Raw genomic sequence first — 24,192 nt, 5'->3', positions numbered from 1 at the left:
AACAGATATCTGGATGTAGAGTATTTTGGGGTTTAGACATCTTCTAGGAGCTACTTCGTGATTTTTTCCAGATTTTTCGGTTTAATTATTTTTTAACAAGGGGTCCGTTAAAAATATGATTTCTTTTAAGCCCCTGTACTTTCCTTTTTGCACTAAACGCTAGAATATAGGCCCACTATGGAAAGTAATGATTGAGACATTCAACAAGTAATTGATTCCTGACTATCTTAGGTAAAAAGAAATGTTACCCCCTCGTTTCACATCTATGGCCCCATCTCCCACCCAAAGGCAGCGTAGAACGATATTACTCACTCCACGTAAAGGTATTCACATTTCCCACCATTCCACCCAATTTCGTTTCTAAGAAAATGCGAATGACAGACAGGCAACCACTTCCTGAATGCAGAATTGTCCCAGAATTTTTGTTTACAAAAATTTCACCGCACGACAGTTTCTCGTAGATCTTTTGCGTCTGGATCTACAATATATACATATGTGCAGTCTTGGCACTTTGTCAGCTTTGCTGCCAGTATAAACCTAGACGCTTTAGCACCCGGACAACGCACATCTGTTAGTGAGCTTGGACCAGTCATAAAAATTTACAACCGTTGGAGTTACTTAAAGTTAGCCTCATCCATGCAACGGAATTGTGAAAACCCCGGTTATCAAATTTCTCAGGTCCAGGCTCAGAGATATTTGCCCAGAGAAACTAAAGCGTTTTTCTGATATTTTACCATCACTAAAAAAAACTTCGGCAACAGCGGTCAGGAGCGGAGTCCATGTCCTTAATTGTGCTCACTTCCATCTCTTATACTGATTTGATCGCCTTGTAACATAAAGGTCCCATCCCCTACCGAATCCGTCAAAGTATGCCTTGGTACAGAGCAATTCAAAGCGTCTTCTTCCAATGAATGGTTGGTACTATATCCTTTACCCCAACTTCCATCGTGGGTTCCGATCTCTCGAATATTGCCAGTCGTGTTTCTAGTTACTCCTATTGTGGGAGTTGCTGCACTCCCGTTTCTTGCTGGCTGGGCAATGGATATTAAATAAAGGCTTACGATTGAAGTGAAAAGAAGCCACCTACAGAATTCTCCGAGAAGAAATATGAATTCGGTGAGGTGGAAATTACTGAATATTCGCACTGAAAGTAGCAGTTTTCACATTAGATTGCACTTATGTCTACAAACATTAGAATCTATCTACTGATGGCAAGGCATGGGTCAACATCTATGGTATTGGATTAGTCAAGGGATCCTCTTCGATGGGAGATCCTCAAGACCAAGGGCTCGCATTCTGATGTCGAAATTGTTAGAGGCAATCATGCGGAGACAGTTCTTTTCCCAGGACCTTGCTGCGGTAAACTTACAACACCAGGGTAATGGTAAGAAGAAAAACGTCGTAGTTACCTTTGCTAACTTTCCCTATGATTCTTTGTGTCCTCCGCCAACGCAAGAACTAAGGAATCTGGTAGTGTATGCAAAATCAAGTGGCCTTCAACTTTTAGTAGGTTGTGATGCAAACGCTCAGGAGAGAAGGTGTTTGATTTCATCACTTGAGCTGGTCTGCTGACCAGGGGGTACGCCCCTATGTTTGTGGGGCCAAGAGAACTCTGTTACTTGGAATTTAGTTTGATTATTGTAGGCGAACAGTTTGTAATACAAAGACAGGATCCGAGGGAAACGGATTGGACAAAGTTCAATGAAGTTTTTGGCGACAAAGTGGAACTCCTAGGAGGCTAAGGACTCCTTTGCCGATAGAAGATTAACTGGAAACTCTGAATCGCATACTTTTAGAGTACTTTGAAAAGGCTCCGGGATAGCTGAGTGGTTAGAGCAGAAGGCTATCGTACGGAAAGTCGCGGTTCAAATCTCTCTGGTGGCAGTGGAATTTGTATCGTGATTTGACGTCGGATACCAGTCGACTCAACTGTGAATGAGTACCTGAAATTAGGGTAATAATCTCGGACGAGCGCAAGGCTCACCACATTGCCTCCTACAGTATACTTTAGTGTACCGTTTCGGTTTTGAATGAAGTGCTCTAACACACTTCAAGGCCCTGATCCAATATGGATTGTTGCACCAACAATTATTATTATTATTATTGAAAAGGCTTGTTCTATTTCCCGAGGCCAACCCGGTAAAACCGTTCCATGGCGAAAAAAAGAAACGAATAGACCCAAGAAATCAACCAGACGACTTCTAAATCATGCTTGCAAAAGCAATAAGAATGAAATCTGGTTAAACTTCCGAAAGTCATAGCGTGAATATAAGAGGCAAACGTAAAGCGTTCGAAACAAGCCTCCTTTAGAGCATACTGTGGGGAACGTGAAGGTGAAAGGGACTCTTCCAGGTTGTGAAAAGTCCATAATAAGGATTTTCTGAGAAAATTGCATGGTACTTTCAGGAACTCCTGAGTTGAGTCTATACAAAATCTCTTGGAAATACACCACTCGGGAGAACAGGTCTCAGAAGTGGGAGGAAAAGAACTGCCGGTTTCTGCAAACCTTTCAAGGTGTTGCAAGGAGAATTGGGACACTGCGAAAACGGTTCTAATGAATGAATAGACCAGAGCTGCTCTTCTATCATTTGAATACTTCAAAGCACCTGGCATGGGTGGCATCTACCCAGCGATGATAAAACAGGGTATAGACCAATTCCTCTTGGCAGAAGGTTACGGTGATTTCCATACCAAATCCTGGAAAAGATGACTATCTAAATCCAACAAACTGCAGGCAAACCAGCTTAACATTATTTGCGTTGAAATGTCTGGAGAGGTTGATTGAGCGTCACATTCATGAGAAGGCGCTAAGGTTGCACCCACTAAATGAAAACCAATATACTTACCAACGTGGAAAGTCCTGCGAGTCTGCTCTTGAGCCTTCTTAAGGGCAACTGTGAAGGGTGAGTATGCAATGGGTGTGTTCGTGAACATTGAAGGGGCTTTTGACTGTGCGCCCTTCCAAAAGCTCTGCAGTGCCGCCAGAGAGCATGGTGTTGACGAAACTTTAATAAAGGTGATCTATCTGCGCTATCCCAGAGATTGCTGCGTGCTAAAGTGGGTGCTGATCGCTACCTAACAACCAAAGCGACGAAAGGCTGCCCTCAAGGAAATGAGCTACCGCTACTTCTGTGGAGTATGCTGATTAACTCACTACTATGCGAACTGCAAAATCGGCAAGTGCGATTGACGTGGTTGTGCTGGTCGAGTTCTCGGAACTCGAGATCTCGGAACGGTGTATAGAATTACATCATTGACAGTTGGTGTCTCAGGCATGAACTTTCAGTTAATTCAAATAAAACCACAATGATATTATTTACAAAAATGAGCAAATTGAATGACATTTGCTCTCCAGAGATGAGGGGTACAATCCTCCATCTCTCCGAAGACGTGAAATATCTGTTTGTTATTCTAGACAAGAATCTTCTTTAGAACAAACATGTAGAGATAAAGATGAAACGTGCTATCATTAGGCCGATGTTCGCTTATGCATCCGTAGTGTGATGGGTTAAGGTGAAACAAAAGAGTTTTCACAATAAACTAGCCACACTGCAAAGTACTGTGTGTCTGAGTATCACCAGTGCTATGAGCACGACATCCGGCGCAGGTTTGAATGCAGGACTCAGTTTGCAGCCCTTGGATTTGTTTATTGGGAGGACTGCAATGAGAGCAGCTCATAGACTAATTCGATTAGATCTATGGGAAAACAATGGGCGTGGGGTGCACAGAGCGTTGGAAGAGTCATTGGGGAAAATGAATCCAGTTTTCGAAATGCCTTCCGACTATCAGATCTCCATACATCTGTTTGGTAGAAGATATGATGTTTTTTTGAAATGAGGAGAAAACTAGAACCAGAAGAATGCGTGTCAAGGTATACTGATGTTTTCTAAACCAATGGTTCAACCACAGAAAATGGTCTCGAATAAAAAGGAGAAGTGGGCTTTCCCACTGGAACAATACACAAACTGTAGTGAAAGACTACTGCATTGAGGGCGTTGAGCAGTCCTTTGATCAGTTCAGAAATCGTTCAGGAATGCAGAAAACCATTGAAGTCTGTTTCTAGATTCAATACGGTGAAATTACTCTGAGTACGCGGTCATTGTTATGTAGAGGGAAATGAAATCTCGGATGCCTTAGCGAAGAGGCTTCAGTTTCCCCCATGCTCGGACCGGAACCAGCAATCGGGGTGTCAGTAGCATTTTCCGATGCTGCAATCAAAAGCTGGGAACAATCTTCCCATAATAGCAGGTGGCCTTAATGCCCCTAGACACACCAAACTTGTTCTGTCGCAATCAAACAAAGATACTACAAAGTTTATCCTTTGTTCAGAATAGGAATTATCCAAGATGATACGTGTCCATCCTATAATGAGGAAGCTGAATCCACGGAAAATTTTCTATGCGACTGCCCGCCTATGGATGCTTCAGACATCAAATTTTTGATGCAGCGGGTAGCATCACATTCACTAACCGAAATCCTGCGAAACGTAAACGAATCCGAGATATTCCGTTAGACGGGGGAATCCGGTACAATGGAACACTAAGGTCTGAGTACCCAGAGGCTTTGCCTCTCCCCCACCTCAAAAACACACACACAATCAGTTGCAGATTTAAGCCGTATGATACAGCCACGCTCTCGTAGCTTGCCTTGTTACTCTATCAATTTGGGCAGCCCCCCCCCCCTCACTGGTACTCCCAGCCATCGTGAAGATTGCCCACCTTGCCTTCATCTGTACGCACAAATGGGGTTAATTCCATAAGGACCTCCAGGGTTGCCGGCACATTTGCGGAGTGTAAATACTAAATATAATCAGCTTCTGAGGGAAAACAGCAAAGTAACTTCTCAATGACGGGAAAATGAAGATCGGGTGTCCCAATTGCAGGACACGGGAAAGGCGATTTAAACCCAATATTTCAAGTGCAGGGCCTGTGGGCCAAAAGTTTCTTGCCTGAACATAACGTCACATTTTGCTGATTCGGGGCAATTGCTACTCGAGAAAAGGGCTGACTGAATTGACCCGTGATGATAATTCACCATTATGGCCTTGCAGCCACTTGCATTCAAGTAATTTACATCTGACAGTACCATGTGAATCGCCGAGAAGATTGAAGTCTGTGAATTTTCTGAAGCTATCTTAAGAGGGATAAATGAGTCACATGAGCCGGATGGAAATCAGAGAGCTGTGACCGAATCATTTGTAGTCTTGACGAGCGTAATCACAGCAGCTTACGATATCGTAATATTCAAAAGGAAAGCTCGGTACGGGAAGTCTAGGGAGTTCTGGTGGACAAATTAAATTGCTAGTAATTTCCTAATGCTCCGGCGGATTGAACCACGTACAATAGACCTTTAGTTCTGCAATGTAAAGAAGAAGGAGGAGCTTCTCCATGAAATCAATAGACAAAACGCGCTGCTGGAAGAAGCTAATGAGTCACATTACCATAACAGGGGCCCATGCAAGTTCGCCTATAAATTGGTATCCTAAACTCAAAATTCGTTAAGAAGTCGATAAGACCGAGGAGCCGAGAAGCAACTACCCCAATCAAGGGTGTTATGCGAACGGTGCCCATTGAACTCAAACGGATACTAGTGATACCTGGTTGCCTCAGTCAGTAAAGCTGATCTTGGTGCGGCGAACTAAATAAAGGAAGATATTAAAAACAGCAAAAAAGCAGGATCCCGTATATAAACTGGACCATCAGGCAGACGCACATCTCTGCTACGCTGAGAGCCAGGTGGATCCACCCAAGAACGGAGAATTTAGGAGATCAAGCAGCGGAGCCAAGGTCAACATTGGCCTACTGCGAAGATCGCAACCGCTCAAAAAGCAATAACGATACAGGTACATTGGAGGTCACCATATCGGATGTCCTATCTGAAGGAAGGCCTAAGCCCAAACGCACTTAGGAACGCTCTCGGTAGACCTAAGTTTTCAGAGTTGAAGAAGGGGATGATCGTTAAGACTGCAAAAAAGGCACTAATTTTGATTGTGGCAATTGAACGGGTATCTGCGTTCTTTGCCACAGCAAAGATAATAGCTAAAATAATCCTGAAACCCATCAAAGAACTTATCAAAAGATTGATCCTGCATTGACCACATCAACACGCTTAGCTGCACCTGTTCTGTATCAATTTCGAGAAAGCTTCCGATAGTGTAAACAGGGAGTGATCTGAAGTGCTCTACGCAAGGGGAGCATTCCCGAAAAACTAATAGCTATTATCAAAGCGACATATGATGACGCAAAATTTCACGTGCTCCACCGAGGTAAAATCTCAGAGAATTTTAAGGTGTAAAGCGAAGTCCGCCAGGGCTGCATTCTGTGATCGATATTATTTCATTGTGCTACCGGTGGCGTTTTCTCGTTGTCCGGAGGCCGTGGTGAAATTCAATGGACTATGACATCTTTCCTCAAAAACCTCGACTACGCTAATGACATCTGCTTGCTCTCTCACCGGGTCATGGACCTTGGCCAAATGTCTCTGGATTTGGAAAAAAAAGTAAGTAGAGTTGGACTGAAGATAACAAACAAACAAAATCAAAGCTCTTAGTCTGATGGATCATCACATTCTGTTTAACTGCATTAATGGGCAGAGCATCAAAAGTGTCGATCAATTTTTATATCTAGGACGCCTAGTTTCTGTCGACGGTGGCACCGAACCGGATGTTGATCGACGCATTGAAAGCGCTGGATCCGCTTCCACTGCTCTGTCTAAAGTATGGAAATGCAGTTATATCAACAACAAAGATCAAGTTGAAACTGTTCTGTGCTAGTGTTCTTTCGGTGTTTTTATAGCACATGGGAGTCACCCTCTCTGTTGGTCAATAACTTCTAGCTTTTGTGAATATCTGTCTGCATCGTATCATAGGTGGCTGATATTATTTGAAACGAAGAACTTGGTCTGCGCACAGGCACAACTACCCGTGGGCGATATTGACTGACAGCCAAGCCGCTATTTAGGTACTTAACAGTTGGACTGAAAAGTTTATAAGCTACTATAAATATTATACCACTCGCACCCCAAAATATTGATGCTATAACCTTGCCAACCGACTGTTGCGTCTTTGCACGCCTTTGAGTCGATTCACCACGTGCAGTCCACTCAGATGACAAGCGTTTTGATTCGCGTTAGGATTCGGTATGGAGGCGGAGCTTTAAGCCCTATTCAGAATCGTCAACTCCTTGTTGTTTTTGGTCGATTGTGAGCACGTGCGGTACCCACTTTTAACAGAGCTTTCGCATATCCATGTCCAATATGTTCCTTTGATGTCTTTAGACACTCAGCTATCTCGATCAACTTCACTTTGCCGGCACCCAAAATAATTTCATGGACTTTTTTGATATTTTCGTCGATAACGATAACTTTGCCTCCTATAGGTTGCTGTAATCCTGTAATTTACACACTTTAAGGTCATGATCCAATTGGATTGTTGCGCCAACGATTATTATTAAACCACTTCTCAGCGGTTTGTACTAGTAGCGCCATCAATTATTAGGTCTAACCAAGTGAACCGGTATGGAAATGCTTTAACAGATTAAATATGCTCGGCTTGCCCAACAAGGTCTGAATACTCTGGGTTTTAATGAGGTAGTGGACGCGGTTACACGTACTAGAGTAAAGCCCTTCGGTGGAATCGGAAATGTGTTCATGACTATGAGACTGTAAAATGAAAAGGAACAGCTGGGGGACTGCACTGGATGAACCTACTAGAAGGGTGCTGGGTATGAGTCCAACCGCTGGAAAGGGTGTTTGGACCTCATCAAGAAGAACCTGCGGATCATAGCAGGAATAGGGGAACGTTGAGGTATATACGGACACTGTTTGGAGATTTTGTTGGGAGAGTGACGAAACATCTACTTATGTCTTGGGACGGTGTCCGGCACTTGTCCAAATTGGGTTGAGGCACCAGGAAGAAAACTTAATACCAAAATACTTGAAAATGAAGAACATAATAAATTTCCTGTTGGTTATAGACGTGAACGACAAACTATTTTTAGTTCTTATAAGCCGCATTTTAAATTCTCTTGATGGTATTATTATTAGTCCTTTCATCATCATCATCAACGGTGCAAAAACCAGTGTTCGGTCTAAACTTGCGTTAATAAGGAATTACAAGCATTTCGACTTTACGTCGAGGTCCACCAATTCGATATCCCTTACAGGTTTCTGGCATCCTGGAATACGCCATCACTCCGCCTGGAGCCCGGTCAGCTCGGCCTTCTTTTTCTACTGTATATTTTATCCCAATAAATTTTCTCGATTGGATCATCCTCATCCACAGCGATTAGGTGACCCACTCACCGCATCCTATTGAGTCAGATTGTATCCATACACACACAAACGATTGTGCTATCGCTCATAAAATTCATCGATACATACGCTACGACTGTCATCTTGTAGGGAACCAAATTCTTCTATTATTGTTGTTATTTCTGGTACTAATGTTGTCACAATGTTTCCTTCATTAATATACGGTCCAATATTTCAGGCCATCTATCGATCTGGATGAATTCAGTTTATACATTTTGTATTGTTCTTCCCATTACATCGGCTCCGTCAACAAAGGTCAGTATTTGGGTGGACTTCAACAGGGTAGTACCTTGCAGCGCAGGTTTGAAAGAATGCCTAGTAGAGCATTCCCCTATCCTAGATCGTTGTTGATGTTGAAAGGTCCCCGAGGGGATCCTGCTACTTTTCTCTGCCTTCGTACTTCACTCAGAATCTGCCTAATCTTACTAGCTTGATTGTCTCATTACCTTTTTTACGGTTTTGTGTAAAAAAAATACCTTATTATTAAAATCGCTTTACTGTCTGCCCATCTGTCTGTCTTTCACACCTTTTATCCTAGAAGCGTTATTCCTATTGATAGAAAGGTCAAACGTGTGAATCCCATTTCATGCAGTGAGTAACAGAGTTACACGTTGACTTTAAAGGTGGAAGGAGGGAGGGGGTCCATATATACAAAAGAGAGGTGGACCATTTTTTCTCACCATCGTGTGACGCATCAAACGAAAAGTCTCGCTTAGTACTTTTCAAAACCGATATTAGTTTTGACATTGGCTGCAAAAACACGGGGTCTGAAAAAGTCTGTTACTTCGAGGACCCGTTCTCAGAAATTAACCAACCCAAATATCTAAAAGGAAATATGCTGGTCCATGCGCATGGTATCTAGGCCTTAAAATACTCTCCATACCGACACTTGTTTAAATAAAGTTAAGTATACGTCACCATATTTACTATAACTATTTTTTTCAGAAATTGACTGGATATTGTCCCAGATCTGGAGCATGGACCGCTCGGTATATAGTAGCTGGTCGGCCAGTTCGGCTGTTAATTCCTTTGGTTTTTAAGCCGAGGATATGTATGGACCGTTCGTTCCATGCTTGGCGGTGGTATTTGTTCGTCGCCTTTAGTAGGCGGGACTTCCAACTCGTCGAAATTTTGATTGTTGAGCAGTTCATTAAAATTCTCAAACCATCCGTCCAATATTCGCATATGATTCAAAATCAGATTTTCGTCTTGGTTTCGGAAGGATGAACGCCGAGGTGTAGATGGGTAAATAACCGGTTATCGAGTTCGCAAACCAGTTCTTTCAGGTTTCTTATTTATGCTGCTTACTCAGTATGCAGCATTCTTCCGTTCCGTTACTAGTAACGCACATACATCGTCAAACCAGTCCTTCTCTCCTTTTTTGCGATTAGAGCCAAACGTATTTGTGGTCGTACCAATGGTAATGTCCTTCAGGTCTTTGTTCATTTGTCAGTGCTACATCCCAAGGACATGTGATAGTTGCGGTTATTCGCTCTTAGAGGGTATTGTGGAGAGTTTTGTTAGGATTCGAGGTCGTGTTGCCATTCGAGCCTGCAGCACTTCTAGCTGAATAATTAGCAGTTTGCTAACATTGGTAATTTTATGAGTTATGGGAGCTAACGTGTCGCCTGAATATGGGATCTGTCCTTACTAGGTTGTTCAAATCTCGAAGTACGACTTTTCTCCTAGAAGGTTTCCGTTTTGGAATTTTTGCTCCTCTTTGTGGAGGCGTATGTTTGGAAATTTATCTCGAAAGTACAGATGAGTTTTTCATTTTTTTTTTTGGCTGACTAGCAAACCTACTTTAAGCATGTGGTTTGTTGGATGGCTACCGTAATATTTTTCCGTTTCCTTTTAATTGGACAGAAATCACTCCAAACTTTGGCATTAAAGTCTGCAATATTATTTTGATCCAAAAGTGAATGTCCTCCACCCGAGTACACCTGCGATTTGACACTTCCGCTGAATTGTCCTTTATTAATGCAGAATTTTGGCGTATTCGAGTTCAAAGTTTGCTTGATGAGCAGTTGCGTCAAGTTTTTTGCAATTATAATGAATGGATGATAGAAAATCGATTCAGCATGGACTCCCAAAGTTAGACTAACTCGTCAGAGAAAGCAATAAATAGCATCGGAAGCATTCGATAGATATTGGCTATGTCTGAAAATTTTCAAAATAAGTGGATATGGTTTAACCAGATTTTAAAGAAAACTTTCTCCGTCATTTGTAGCAAAACCCCCTTGGCAAGTATCAAGAAGAGAAGAGGAGCGGCCATACTAGAGATAACGAGATAAAAGATATTTGGACAACCTAAGTTCCCGAAAAGAGTAATGATAGAGCCGTCCAAACTAACTATTTTGCGGACGTTTAGAAGAGGGATTCTAAGAAAAAGGCTTGATGTATTAATCCGACTCTCACCGGAGAATGCCAAAAACGAGTCATACTAGAACAGATTGGCATTCGGTGGAACACTTGAAGCCGCAGAATAAGACAGTGATAGATCTCTTTTTTCGAGATATTCAGTTATTTTATGTCCTCATCAGTACGGCTTCGGAGAAATGTTGGAGAGCAAAGAGCCAGTGCGTACCTGCAAGTGTTAGGCGTAAGACTTGACGGAGGAATTACTTCGAGTTGTACCTTCAACTTTCTTTAGGCTTGCGATTACAGCCGATAGAAACGGCCTTTTTTGGCAGCTGCTTGGTGTAGACCAAAGTGCCTGACTGACGAAATCTTATACTAGAAACAGACCAATGACAGGCCAATACAAAAATATGTTCAGTTTGAAATGTCCATTAATTTATTATTGTATATAATTATCAATTTCATAATAATCATTTATACTGTTGTCGGTTTTTCTCTAATTTCAAATAATAGTAATAAATCAATAAATTAAGTCTTTTTACAAATAAAAATAAATAATTTGATCTTATAATATTATGCACGTTTATCAATTACAATGGTTGCTAAGCATAAGTTTCTACAAGTTCTTAAAATGTCGTCGTGCCTCTAACAGAGCATTATGCAGTTTTAACTATTCCTACGACGAGTTGGAATTGTGCTACTGTTTTGTGTTGTGGTGCAGGTCTGGACGAAGCTTGTCCTAGGCCCTTCTCCACTACATATCATGTGCCAGGGAACGAATATTCGTAATTTCTGCGTCCTACTCGATTTGCAAGGGGATGGACTGTTAGGTCTATCGCTTTTATAAAATTTTTACTAAATCTGGTTTGCCTAAAGTGGCATTCTTCGCCGCAGTCCGTCCTCTTGCAAGGCACAGCTTCCCGACGCGATTGCATTAAATTAAGAATTGGTGGTAAACGAATATGACATGAAATAAATAAGAAAACATGTAAAACTAGAACATAATGTCTCGAATATAAATAGTTACTATCATTCAATCACTGGCAACAAAAATGATAAAACCTCGCGCAGGGAAGGACTGTGGATAAATGTGCACGTAAAAATACTAAAATACTATTTGTAGGGTTGATCAGAAGCAAAGGGGTGGTATTGGGACGTAAAAAACGTGTAAAATCTAGGATGTACATAAAAGCATGGTCGACCCAAGGGGGCCGGATGGCAAAGTTTTACTTTAGAAAATATAAACGAATTAATTGCATTCACATAAGCTAGGTATATATGAATTTTTCTTTCTTTCGCATAGTTACAATTCAATAAATAAATTAGTCGCTTGCATTTGCGCAGACAATAGTCAAATTTTCTTCAGTTAGATCAATTTTCCGGAATAGTATGGTTTGTCTAGTGTATATACATATCTCTCTCCTACATAAATACGTTAGGCTTGATTCTAGTTAGTTACAAAAGGTGAGTAGCTCTTGGCCTTTCGCAATTAAAAGCTTGACCGGGAGTCGGTATCGGTTGCATTCCATCTGATCAAAATGTAGCCTTTGCCGATAAAGATACACCATAGCAGGCTTAGGAACCGCTGGTGAAGGAATGCTAAGAAAATATAATTTAAAGTATGTTAAGGACTTTATTCAAATTTCAATCACCTAAGATTTGACTGGAATGTGTACGTTTACCGACAATGATCTAAATTTCAACATTGACACAGAGCAGACAAAGATAAAATTCAAAACCTAGGAATTTTGTACTAGTGAGATTTTAGGGAGAGATATTTCCTATGCACACATTTAGATTAAGTATATAAATAGATACATCGAAATTTCAAGACTGTTTTACAGTTGCTTCCTCGGTTTTGTAAGCGTTTGTAACTCATCTTTAGTTTTTGCAGTGGTGGCTGAATGGAAGGCCCCTGCGCTCACAATAGCCCTGGTTGGTATTCGCGCTCCTAGCAGCTGTCAACAGGACAAGCTGAGTGTAGAATTTCGAACGCGTCCAGGAGATATCGCAAAACGGTCAAATGCTCGCGCATCAGAATAAAATCGCGAACCTCCTTAGAGCAGTTGTCGTTCAAGTTGGGTGCCGCGAAGTCTACCTTGGGAATTTCTAATTTATCCATAGAATCCCCCAGTTCCTCCTTCAACATACGTACATAGCCCAGATGAGAATCGTAGATCGCGGGGTCATACTCATCAACCTTGTTGCTTTCCTCGCTTACAAATTGGAAAGCACTTTCCAGAATCTGTAGTTGTTCATGGAGCTGCTGGAGCTCTTCGCTAACCTGCAGAAGAAAAGGGGAACGTTAAGATAATTTAACATATTTGACTTCCGGCAAAACCACATAAGAAATGCAAGAAGATTCGGAAGTGAATGAATCTAATGATGCCGTCGTAGTATTGGCGACTTACCATCTTTTTAGTGAATCCATCCATCAAATGCTTGAGCGATCCGCTATCAGTTTTCATGTAGGAGTCTGGTTCTTTCTGCCTTGCTGTATGCGTAGCTGGTTTTAAGGAGTCGAACTTCTTATGATGCCAAGTTTCGTTTACAGCGGTATGAGTTTGTCGAAAGTACTTTTGGGTCTGTAAAAAAGAAAAATAACTCATGAAATTGAATAAGAAAAACTATTGGCCGCTATATTTATGTATTTATGATTGCATGAGGCAATTACAAAAATGTTGACCTTTAAAATGGCTCAAATGCTCGGAAACGTGAGCGCTATGCCAGCTTGTAGGCTTGTTGGCATTTAAAGGTGTAATAAAATTTCTACGCTTTCCTTGGGAGAAAACGGCAGTCTTCTCGCATCTCTGGATTATCGTGAATGCGGAACTGAATAGCAGATTAAATATACATTCGGTAGCAGCAGAAACAGCAGTACAACTGATCTCTCTCACAACCGCATCCAGTCATTTCATCAAAAAGATTTAATGCAGATTCACTGCAATCCGAATTTGCCAAAAATGATATACCAAATTACGTGTAAAGAAATGCTACGCTGCATAAAACCCAAACTTTTTGCTTCTGCTTTTAAACCGTGGCTAGGGTAGTTATACCCATACGAATCATGTCAGATTAACATCATGAATATAACTCTAAATCTAGCCTCAAAGTCTCGATTAATCAATAAACGATAGGCAAAGTACAAGATATAAAAACAACCAGAAAGGTTTTTATTCGGAGAGCCACTTCCCGTGAACAATGAGGTTCTCCCAGACAATCGAGCGTCAGCAAGATCTTAAGTCACTTATGCCTTGTACTGCGACCGGGGCTCCAAGTAGCCCTCTTGTTTGTCGCGTTTCTTCTTTTACCGTCTAGCGAGCCCAGAGGCTATTTGCATACATTCTTTCAACAAGAAAGATATATTGTCGACATGAGGACAAGTGTTTCGATATTTCAATAGGCTCGATAGTTCTAGCTCTATGAAAGTCGACGACGATGACACCTGGCACTCCGACACTGATCAGCGTCGAATTTAGAGTATCCGCAGTGAAAAATCGTATCGATGAAGTTACCCTACTTGGTGAATTGATAGATAGAAAAACGGAGGCTCGTTTACGTTCCATAGTACAATAATATCTTAAAATCAGGCAATTAGCCACCATAAAATGGGATTTGAAGATCTGACTGACTTCGCACAGAGCATGCAACAAAGTAAAGTTTCTATGCATAGTGGGTATGCATGTATGTCAGAACTCAAATGTCTCCTCTTCTTGGAATGCGAAAAGGCATGCCTCTTCAAACGTACCCAAGAACTTTGGTGCATTCATTCATAATTCCAGACTAATTGCCGAATCTCTTCCAAGCGAACTACAACCGTTCATTCATTTGTAGGCGCCACTTGAAACAAAGTCAACAGCAAATGAATCAACAATCGCATTGCTGAGTCAATCCGGGTCTAACCAAAAACGGTCCTTTGATCCAGTACCGCACCAAAAATCATAACATATTTCACAAACGATCGTCTGAATGGATGTGTATGCAGTGCGCAAACCATCAAGACCCCGAGATCTCAGAACGGGAAAGAAAAACGATCACTTCTCGATCTCGTCACGTATATCATTATTGCATATCTGCAGAGCTACCCTCTTGTAATTTTAATAAGTTCTCCAGATTGTTGCAAACCAGGACGGCAAACCACAAGTACTGGCTCAAGCCAGCTGGTCTCTTGGACGCATTCGGGGTATCGCTGGCCCAACTCCTAAGAAATTGTGGACGACACCTTGTCGTTTATCGCGCGTTGGTCACTCTACAACGGCAACAATCGAACGGCCAATCCGTACAAATTGTTCATACAATATATGCAAGTACATCTGTGAGTCTGTCTACATGGCTCGATTGAATGAGTAACATGTACTCGTATATATGTTCGAACGAGTGTGCAGGCGCTCGTACTGATGTGCGGATTCTTAAATTTTTTGCGTTCGTGTTGATATTTAATTAACTTCCTTTCGGAAATTGTCCAGACGCCGGATTTATTTGTGAAAATAATAAAATGAAACAAATCGCAAAACTAAGAATTTCGCCCTGACTATTGAGGGTTTTGTAGCTTTTGCCGCAACTGGGCTGAAACATTCTAGGCAGCGCAGTACCCGGATACTGCTACTTGTCCATCTGAAGGTCAGGAACATTTATTACAAATGGAACATCAGTCGTCCCCTTGCATCTCCTACAAAAGAGGGAAGCAAAGTTGTTCTAAAAAACGGCAAATCTCCCTAGCATATCCACAGATTAGCTATCTTTGGGAAATTTAACGATTGGAATGTATCTTTGGTCCAAAAGCCTATATTTGGCTGACTACTACAGAAAGCCCCGGCGGGACATGTGTAGTTGGGGATCTGAAACGATCTGACAAGGCTGCATTCCTCATCAGATTTCTATATCTAAATAATAGTTTAAGCAATGTTTTGCTGGACTGGACGCACAAATTCCCAGTATAATACGTGTTTTTTAGGTGTCTATCGTTGTAGTTCATTATTTATGGGAGGATTACTTTCAACTGAAGTCAAACTTCTCGTATTTGTCTTTTCTGCATCTCTTTTGTTTCTACTGAAAAGAGAATGAGGGTGAGGTTATCCAATGTTATCTAACCAAGCCGAGAAAATTGCTTACTAAATTAATACTATATGCGTTTTTGAAAAATTAGAAATCATAGAAGCCTTTTAGAAATGATCCACTTTCTCATCTGCAAAAACAGATAATTGGATAGTAATTAGCAATTAGGAGATATATCTCGGAACGCTTGAGACAATTAACTGATGGAAGTACAGATTTTTGCACTTAGGCAGAAGCTTCTCGTCGGGATGTGATTTTCTGGTGAATGAGTTCAACAAAACGCTTTGAAGCTGGTGACAGCCTTCATTATCATTGCAATTGCAACCAAAGCCGCCCAATGATTACCACTATCATCGTCTCCATTAACATAAAATCATAAGAGCAATATGGACTCGGATTAGGTGTCAATGATTGAAAGTGTTATGGCGAACAGGCTTGCCGCACTCTGTGCCCATTCAAGTGTCTCTTCTTCGACTTCTTATTCTTAGCACTCTTCCTCGGCATGTCTTCACTGCGATTCCAGCGATCCCTCCCCACACCCCCGCCGCTGACGGGGTCCCTCCGTCGTTTTCCTTTCAATAAAATTTGAATTGATATTCGTATAAATAATAAAGTGTGTATGTCCGGTTTGATAGTGAAGATAGTTGCGTGGCTGTGTGGTTTTCTTCGTTTTTGTTCTTTCGTTTTGTAATTTCTATTTCTTAATTGCGATATGTAAATAAAACTTCCTTCCGATATTTTAGCATGTATTGAACGTATGCCATATGTATCTTGCCGTATTGGAAATATCGGCCGACGGCCATATGAATTCTATTTGTGTAGGGTGTAAATTGGCTAATGAAAAAAGAAAGCAATGGTCGGAGTATTTAGTCAAGCTCGCATCAGCGCTTCATGGCTTCAGTGAATGGCTGCAATTTTGAATTGCTTTTGGACACGGCCGAGCCGCGACAATGTTATGAGGAATGAATGCTACGTTGAAGTCTGTTTGGCGGAGTGGAAGAATTTGTGCGGAAATTCCACTACCCGCAGTGCACTGGTGTCGTTTTGTGCTGATGTTCAGATTAGGGGGTTTTCCAAGAGAGCCCGCACTTAAATTTAGCCAAACCATCCGGAAAGTGGATTTGGAGGTTCTTCGCATTGCATTTCCATATGTTCATATGCGGGGTAGAAAAATAATGAATGGATAAGCTCCTGGAAGATTTAGCTTGAGAATTTCACCTGAAAATCTGACTCAGAGACGGAAACTTCCAAGCAGAATTACATGCAATTTGTGCTTAAGGGGGGATGCTCAAGAATGTTGTGTCAAAATTTTGGAGTAATTGGGACAAAACTAACGGAGATATGAAGCTTTAACCATTCCAAGATCTGAGTCGCTCCGCCCGATCTTTTGAACTTTAAATCGATTTTCCCACACTTCACGTTTTCAAAGCCAGTATTTTCACGGATCCTCTTGAAATTTGACACAGACTTTCCCTGAATAATTCACGAGTTGACTGACAGCGTCACCTGTCATATACCAATAGAATCACTTTAGTTTTTGCTCCAAGTGATCGAGTCATGAGTTACAGCCGTCACCGCAAAATGATTTTTTGTTGGCTTAAATTTTAAAATTTTTCACAGAAATTTTTAGCAAATATTCTGAACCATGCGTCGAGCGTGATATGGGGCATAAATTACTAAAAACTGTAACTGTATTTGAAATAATTAAAAATTGTTTTTTTCTGTTCACTAGTGTTATTTATTGGTTTTGGAAATAGCGATATTTCGGGGACCATTTGTTCCCTTCATCAGTGCTATCAAATGAGAGGCTTGTTAGCACTGATGAAGGGAGCAATTGTTTCCCGAAATATCGGTATTTGCAAGACAAATGAATAACACTAGCGAATAGAAAAAAGCAAGAATAATCTAACCGCTAGAAATATGGCGCAGTTACACTCAGATGTAATTGAATTTTATAGCAAACAAAACGCAGGCAGGAAAATTTATTGGGATCTTGGACGATGTTCTAATTAGCAATTCAAAAGATAAATAATAGCATAGAATTCATAATTCGGGGAGATAATGACAGTATTCCAGAAGCAAAAACGTCAAGAAATGTCCGTCTCGTTCAATACTATAATATTTTTTGATTGGAAAGCCGGAAGTCCAGGTCTTAAGGGAGAGGTAAGTTTTTTTTTTGGCGTGGAAAAGTGCACTTTTTTTTTGAAAAATAATTTGAGTAAATCCCTCAAAAACTTTTGTACATCATTAAGTAAGTTTGGGGGGGGGGGGAGGGGATACTTTATATCGAAAATGTGCACCAAACTTAAAATGATTAGGTTAACTAGTTTTAAAATGAAAGTAAACAGGGACTTTGAAACAGTGGTTTTGAGGAAAATGCATGCAAGTTTTAAACACTTAGAACTACAGTTCGATGGGGCGGAGGTTAACTGCTCGATAACTTTGAGAATTTTGCTCGGATCGAGTTGAAATTTGGGGAAAATATTCTTGAAACTACAAGAAAACACAAAAAAATGGATTTTTCGAAAGTGTAAAACCCTACCCCTCCCTTGATCCACTCGAAAATGTTTGAAGCATTTTAGCAACAACAAATTAACAAAAGTCGTGACTCGACTACTTACTAGAAACTCAAAATTCTCAAAATAGATTTTGGTATTTTGACAATTAATTGTTGTACGTCCCGCATTGTAGAAGGGGATGCTGCGCTTATAACTTTAAAAACCACCCTCAAAACTGAAACTGAGGGAGAATCCCTAAAACAAATTTGGATTCATCAGCGAATAAAAATTTGATCTAATCTAGTGGAATCTCGCTCTTTTTCAAATCCTGGTCAAAAAATTGAAGAACCTTATTTTTGGGATATTTGATCTCTATTTGATGCTGGTAGTAAAGCCAGTTATTAATAGACAAAAGAGTAACTTTACGCAAACTACCAGTTTATGTTTCGACACAAATATTATATATACTATCGCCGAAGCTATGAAAGCAGTATGAAACTAAAGAGGGGTATTTCGCTCCTGAAATATATATATATATACGTCGAAACAAGAAATGTTAGTTTGAGGAAAGAAGTTACTCCTTTACTTATTTCTGGATCTGTATTTCGGAACAGGACGCTGAACTGACAATAAATCTAAGTTGGATATGTATAAAGCCTGGCATAGTCTCTTTCCAGTATTCACTAGCATGTCTTAAAAATATAAAAAGTACTTATCATAAATTTGACAAAATGGATATTTACTTACAAAATCTTCTAAAATACCATAATTAACATGGTATGACATTTTTGCTTGATCTATTACAGCTCTGATCGCTTCCTTGTATTCTTCGCAAGTTCGCGTAACTGGCATGGCTCGTGCTTTTTGTAAAATTAGTAGCCAAAAGCAAATGCAAATCAATAAACTGTTGAGTTCTGTAAATCAAAAGAAAATATACGTTAGTCATGTTTGTAAAGATTTTTAATTTTTAAGAAGGTTTTAATGTTTGAAATCTGCAAAAATAATTATGGACTATAGACTCGACAGTCTCGACCCATCTTCTCAAATAGTCAAGTTAATATCAAGGATTTTTTACCATTGAATTTCTGAAGTTTATTTCTGTAACACAACATCTTTCACTTCTATTTTTTGGAATATTCAGATGTCAGCTTCTTCAACACCTCGGCACCTCGGAAGAAACTCGTAGATACTTCTAGATAAAATATCAAACCTTTCCGGCCCTAATTTCTTAACAGCCTTTGTTTGATCATTAAAAGTTGGCAAATGGCAATTAAATCTGATTTAGTGAAAAAACTAGTTATTTGGACAAGCCCAGGTTAAACCAGGTTTTAAAGTCATTATGAGCGCAGGTATCGCTAAATTCTATTTACCTCCTCTTATCCTGGTAAGAACCACCTGCATAGCAGATTACTAAGGTTATCATGAGGAATGGTAAGGAACGCTTTGATTTTAACTATTAACAGAAATGTATAATATAAGCACCTTCCGGAATTTTTCAAGTGTGATTCAAGGTTGCTGTGGCGAGGTGTCAGCAGTTAGTCATATGCAAGATAATAGATTTGTTGATATAAATAACAATTTAAGTTTGCAGCCCGAATGACGTGCGCTGCTTTTTGATAGACTCCAAACCGAATATTGTGAAGAAGCTTTTATGCGATCACCTTTTGTAGGTACTCATTAACCGCTGGAGGGCTTGAAGGGACTGATTTATTTTTGCCTCTGTTGAATGCACTGACGCAGTGCCATTATTATAAGATAGTGTGATGGCACGATTGTGGAATCTGGGGGCATTACTCTTGCATGATAGGTTGGCTTTGGATCTAATAAATTCCTTTCTATTCAACGGATTTATAAATAGACGGTTTAGTAATGAAATGCCAGTGGTATCAGGGTGATAAATGCAATACTTGTGTTCAAGACAGCAAATAAGTCATTTTCATTAAGATTTGAGTACGCGTTACATATCTGAATGCAGGCGAGACATCGTAATTGACTTTGAATCTGGGTGGTTTGGTTTCTTCATAAAAGGGGCTGCAGAGTTGCTAACCTCAGTGTTTTGAAGTCGATGAATTAAGTTTTTGGTGCGACATCACACGAATTCCTTTCTTCATGGCGCTGATCTCAGCAGCTTCAAGGAGAAGACTCTTATTTTTTAGGTTGAAACCCGAGTGTTGAACGTAAACATTTTATTTAAATAAAAAAAAACAAGCTGTACTATCAATAAGTTGTTTATCTTTCGCTCAAAGCCAGCTTGTTTCTCTGGTTGTCTAACAAATAACATTAATCTCCATTCAGGCCAAAAAGAAAAAAAATCAGAAAAGGTGTTATAAATTTTCCACTTGGTTACGAGAACTCCCCATCGCTTGTTTGCGCCGCCCATCTTTACGATTCACTCTAGAATGGAAAAATATTTCCCCGATGTCTCCCACACTTTAGCATATGAGGTGGTGCATTTGATCCAATTACGTTAAGAAGTTTCTTGTTTTATTGGAAAGTGCGACATTTTTTCGCAGAGCAAACTAACGAAAGGTTTAGTTCTCAGCAAAGTTTTCGACACGTTCATTAACACGTAGAACTCAGGACTTAGTGACCGCTGGACCGCTTTGAAATCTAAAACCACTCATATTCAGATATTTTGGAAGTCATTCAATAAATTATGTTAGAAATGTTTGGGACCACAAATTTTGACGACAAAAGGCCGCTCAAAAGTCAAAGATTCGACCACCTAAAATCAACAAGGTGGCGGTTGTGGGAACAGACTCGACAGTATTGGACGATTCTCCCAAAGTCCTCGTCCAGTATCAATAGCCGATTATCGACGGTAACTTGATACTATTCGCGATTACTATCGTCATCTGAGATACTCCAGCACCAGTCCCCCGGTAAAAGCGATATCGGCGGAAAGATTTTCCAAAATCAATTCGTGATCTTTTACATTTTGATGGGACGCGAATTAAACAAGTTATAAGTGAGATGTGACATAAATTAGCCCAGCGCCCCGGAGGAGGCTGCAGGCCGCCTAAATAAAAATAATAATGTTAATAACAAAACGTCGAGTGCCTCGACGACACACATACCGAGCCCGACAAATCAGAGGTAGTGTGGGTCAGTGACATTAAAATGCGAACAGAAAAAATTGGTCTCCATTTGTCGTCACTTTTTTATTGCAGAAATTTGGTTTTGGTCGTGGTTTCTTGACTGTTTTCTTATTGAGATAATTGAAATTCTGCTGGGGTCGCGGAGTTTTCATCAAATTAAAATCGTTTTACAAGTTACTTACTTTTGGATTTATAACATGACGAGGGCGAGTGCGATGACGCGGAAGGTTTTGATTTATTGGAGGGTTCCGCTGACGGGAGCTGGGGCCGTTCGTTTGTGCAGTCCGCCACACTCACTTGGCCGCTGGAGGCGAGGCAGGGCCTGCTGGGGCCGGTGGGTGACGGTAATTGATAGAAGGCGATTTTATTGTTACTGGCGCGGCAGCTATCAGACTGACCGGGGCTACTACTATTAACATTATTATTACTAAAATTATAAATGAATAATACTGATTCGTTCTGCTGGCGTCGATGCTGCTTGCATGGCTTAATGGCATTCACATTTGAATTATGCAACGTGTAACAGCACTTGTTTTTCGACTGGCTACATTTTTGTACTGAGTACGTTTCACTGGCCATTTTCGAAAACGCCGATAACGATTTGGCTGTTCTTTGGTCTCTGTCAAGCATACCATTTGGGTGGTACGTTGAGGTGAGGTGTTCGCATTGGTCGCGGTAAAGGTTATTCGATTTGGTTGCGAACATTTTGGCGTTAGTCGGGAGTCTTGTCGATATCACTTGAGCCGATGGCTTTCGTCACGCAACTGCACTAATGCCGGTTAATACGCCGCACTTTTCACCGAAATGCAATAATCCTAGAGTCTCGATTAGGGGTCAGTCGCTCTTTATCACAGATTATTGGAATGACCGAATATCAATTTAAATCTTAACTGTATCCGTCCGAATTGTTGTCCATTGAATAAATTAGATGAATTTTTGATACGAAAACCGAATCACTGTTTTGCTTTCAGGAAATCACACAATCACATAACTTGAGCCAATTAACGGCAAGGAATTAGAACGCTTCACTTGAGGATTGATAATTGGAGAAATGCACTGAGCCTCGTCGGGAGTACCTGCAGGATTCGGAGACACTTGACTGAGTGTGTTAACACGATGAAATCTCGAGTGTTAATAATAATTGATAGGGTGACAACATACGACTTTTATAGGTTGCTATTTTGCTACACCTTTGACATCATAAGAAGGTGTTTGGAGTCGCGCCTGAGAAGAGATGAATGATGCCGATGCGTATGTAAGGCCAGTGTATGAAACACATAACGCGACCGAGATTAGCAGCAATAGTAATCTAGATGCCGTGGACGTTGATGCCTTGGATCCGATTAATGTATCTACACTTGTATGTCACAGACCGAGAGAACGTGTCCATTTATCAATGGGCAGCGCAACATTGGAGGCACACTTTGCACTACCACTCGCAGATTATGTGAATCTTCCTTCCTGTCCACCCCTTTTATGTAATTCAGTATTATTGCACAATTTACACTAGTGTCGTATGATTAACAACCGTCAGGCACTTTAAGTATCTGGAATGAATGGATGGGTCGACGATTCCTTTTAACACATCCGCAGCCCGTCCTCCATGTACATTCTATATACTAACGAACAAATCTGTTTTTCTTCCTTTCACTCTCGATCTCCAGAATCACTCACTGCGTTGCACTATTGCACTTTTATGTACTTAAAAATAATACTCTTAAATATCACACACGTTTTTTCATTCTTGCGGAAAACCCGGCTGTACCGCCACCGAGTATGTCACTATTTAAAATGTTATTGGTTTCCATAGTACAGTGACTGATATATGCCACTGTGTCTCAGCATGGCTAATTTATGTATGTAAGCGTCATATATCTCACATACCGCCGCACTCTGTGGCTCACACAATAATTCCACATATTTATGAAATAAGGAAACAACTATTGAGGCGATTAGTCAAATAGTGTGGCCGAATCGCGGGGCTGATCGCACCTCGGGCCAGGTGAGAGCGATCTCGATCTCTCAGCCGCCCCGGCAGGTAAACGCACGAAAAAACAACGGTACCAAGCTCTATGTATCTGAGTATCTGCAACTAAGTATCTTTCTTAAGACACGACCATGCGCGATCGGCGATTGCTCACTCAGCTCAGCGCGACAGAAGAGAACGCCGACCGCAGCGAGGGTTTTCCACCTTAGTCAAGTCGCCAAGAGCCGGCAAAGGTGCCAGTGCGATATTCGACCGCACAGCCAAGACACGACCCATTCTCCAGTCGCCTTATGTACAACTTGTTGGTTAGATCGCGATAATCGCCTCTTAAGCCACATAAGACATTTGTCGGAGGCTTGCAAGTGTATTTGTTCGCTGCTGGTGGAAATTACACCTTTAGCTGAGCGGGTACACCTCTCCGACGGTAACCCGCTTGGGTAGTACATAAGCTATTATCCTACTACCCCTGTTTATTGGGCTTCTGGAGAATGCTTTCTCTGTTGCACGAGAAGTTCGGAATTGTGACGAGGAAGATACAATCGCCATCTGAGGTGTTGGTACGGGGTATGTGCCGCTGCCACTGCAGTCTTCAGTTGGCAGCTCACCTTTCCATTCTTCCTCTTTACGAGCCGCGTTTACTCTGCAGATCGAAACCGATCGACAACAAATTCACGGAAATAGAACAACTTATCGATTTGAGACTTAAAATGTTAATCAGACTCTCGCGAAATTGATAACAGAGATATCGACCATTCATGTCTAAAGTTCGACTTTCCTACAAGACCATCGCAGAATAGATGAAAAACAATCGAAGGAAGTTGATATTGTCTACTTTTAATAGACCAGGAAAAACCAAGTGGTAGAATACAGTTAAAAACTCCGG

General features: G+C 40.9%; 1 protein-coding gene across 6 annotated transcripts in view; it reads right to left on the bottom strand.

Moving 5' to 3' along the window:
* Positions 1-11,093: 11,093 nt before the first annotated feature.
* The window catches only part of LOC119656873, a 61,959-nt gene continuing 48,860 nt past the window's right edge, over positions 11,094-24,192 (bottom strand). For 3 of the 6 annotated variants that reach the window (XM_038063533.1, XM_038063534.1, XM_038063535.1), the window contains 3 exons: positions 18,972-19,138; positions 13,083-13,256; positions 11,094-12,955 (listed from right to left, as the gene is read on the bottom strand). In XM_038063533.1, coding sequence (XP_037919461.1) covers positions 12,623-12,955; positions 13,083-13,256; positions 18,972-19,138 — 674 coding nt within the window. In that variant the 3' untranslated portion in view covers positions 11,094-12,622. The other 3 variants (XM_038063532.1, XM_038063537.1, XM_038063536.1) reach the window with 3 other exon arrangements.

This window comes from Hermetia illucens, chromosome 5, assembly GCF_905115235.1.
Source record: "Hermetia illucens chromosome 5, iHerIll2.2.curated.20191125, whole genome shotgun sequence".
Lineage (NCBI taxonomy): Eukaryota > Metazoa > Arthropoda > Insecta > Diptera > Stratiomyidae > Hermetia > Hermetia illucens.
This window is presented reverse-complemented; position numbering and strand designations above follow the sequence as displayed.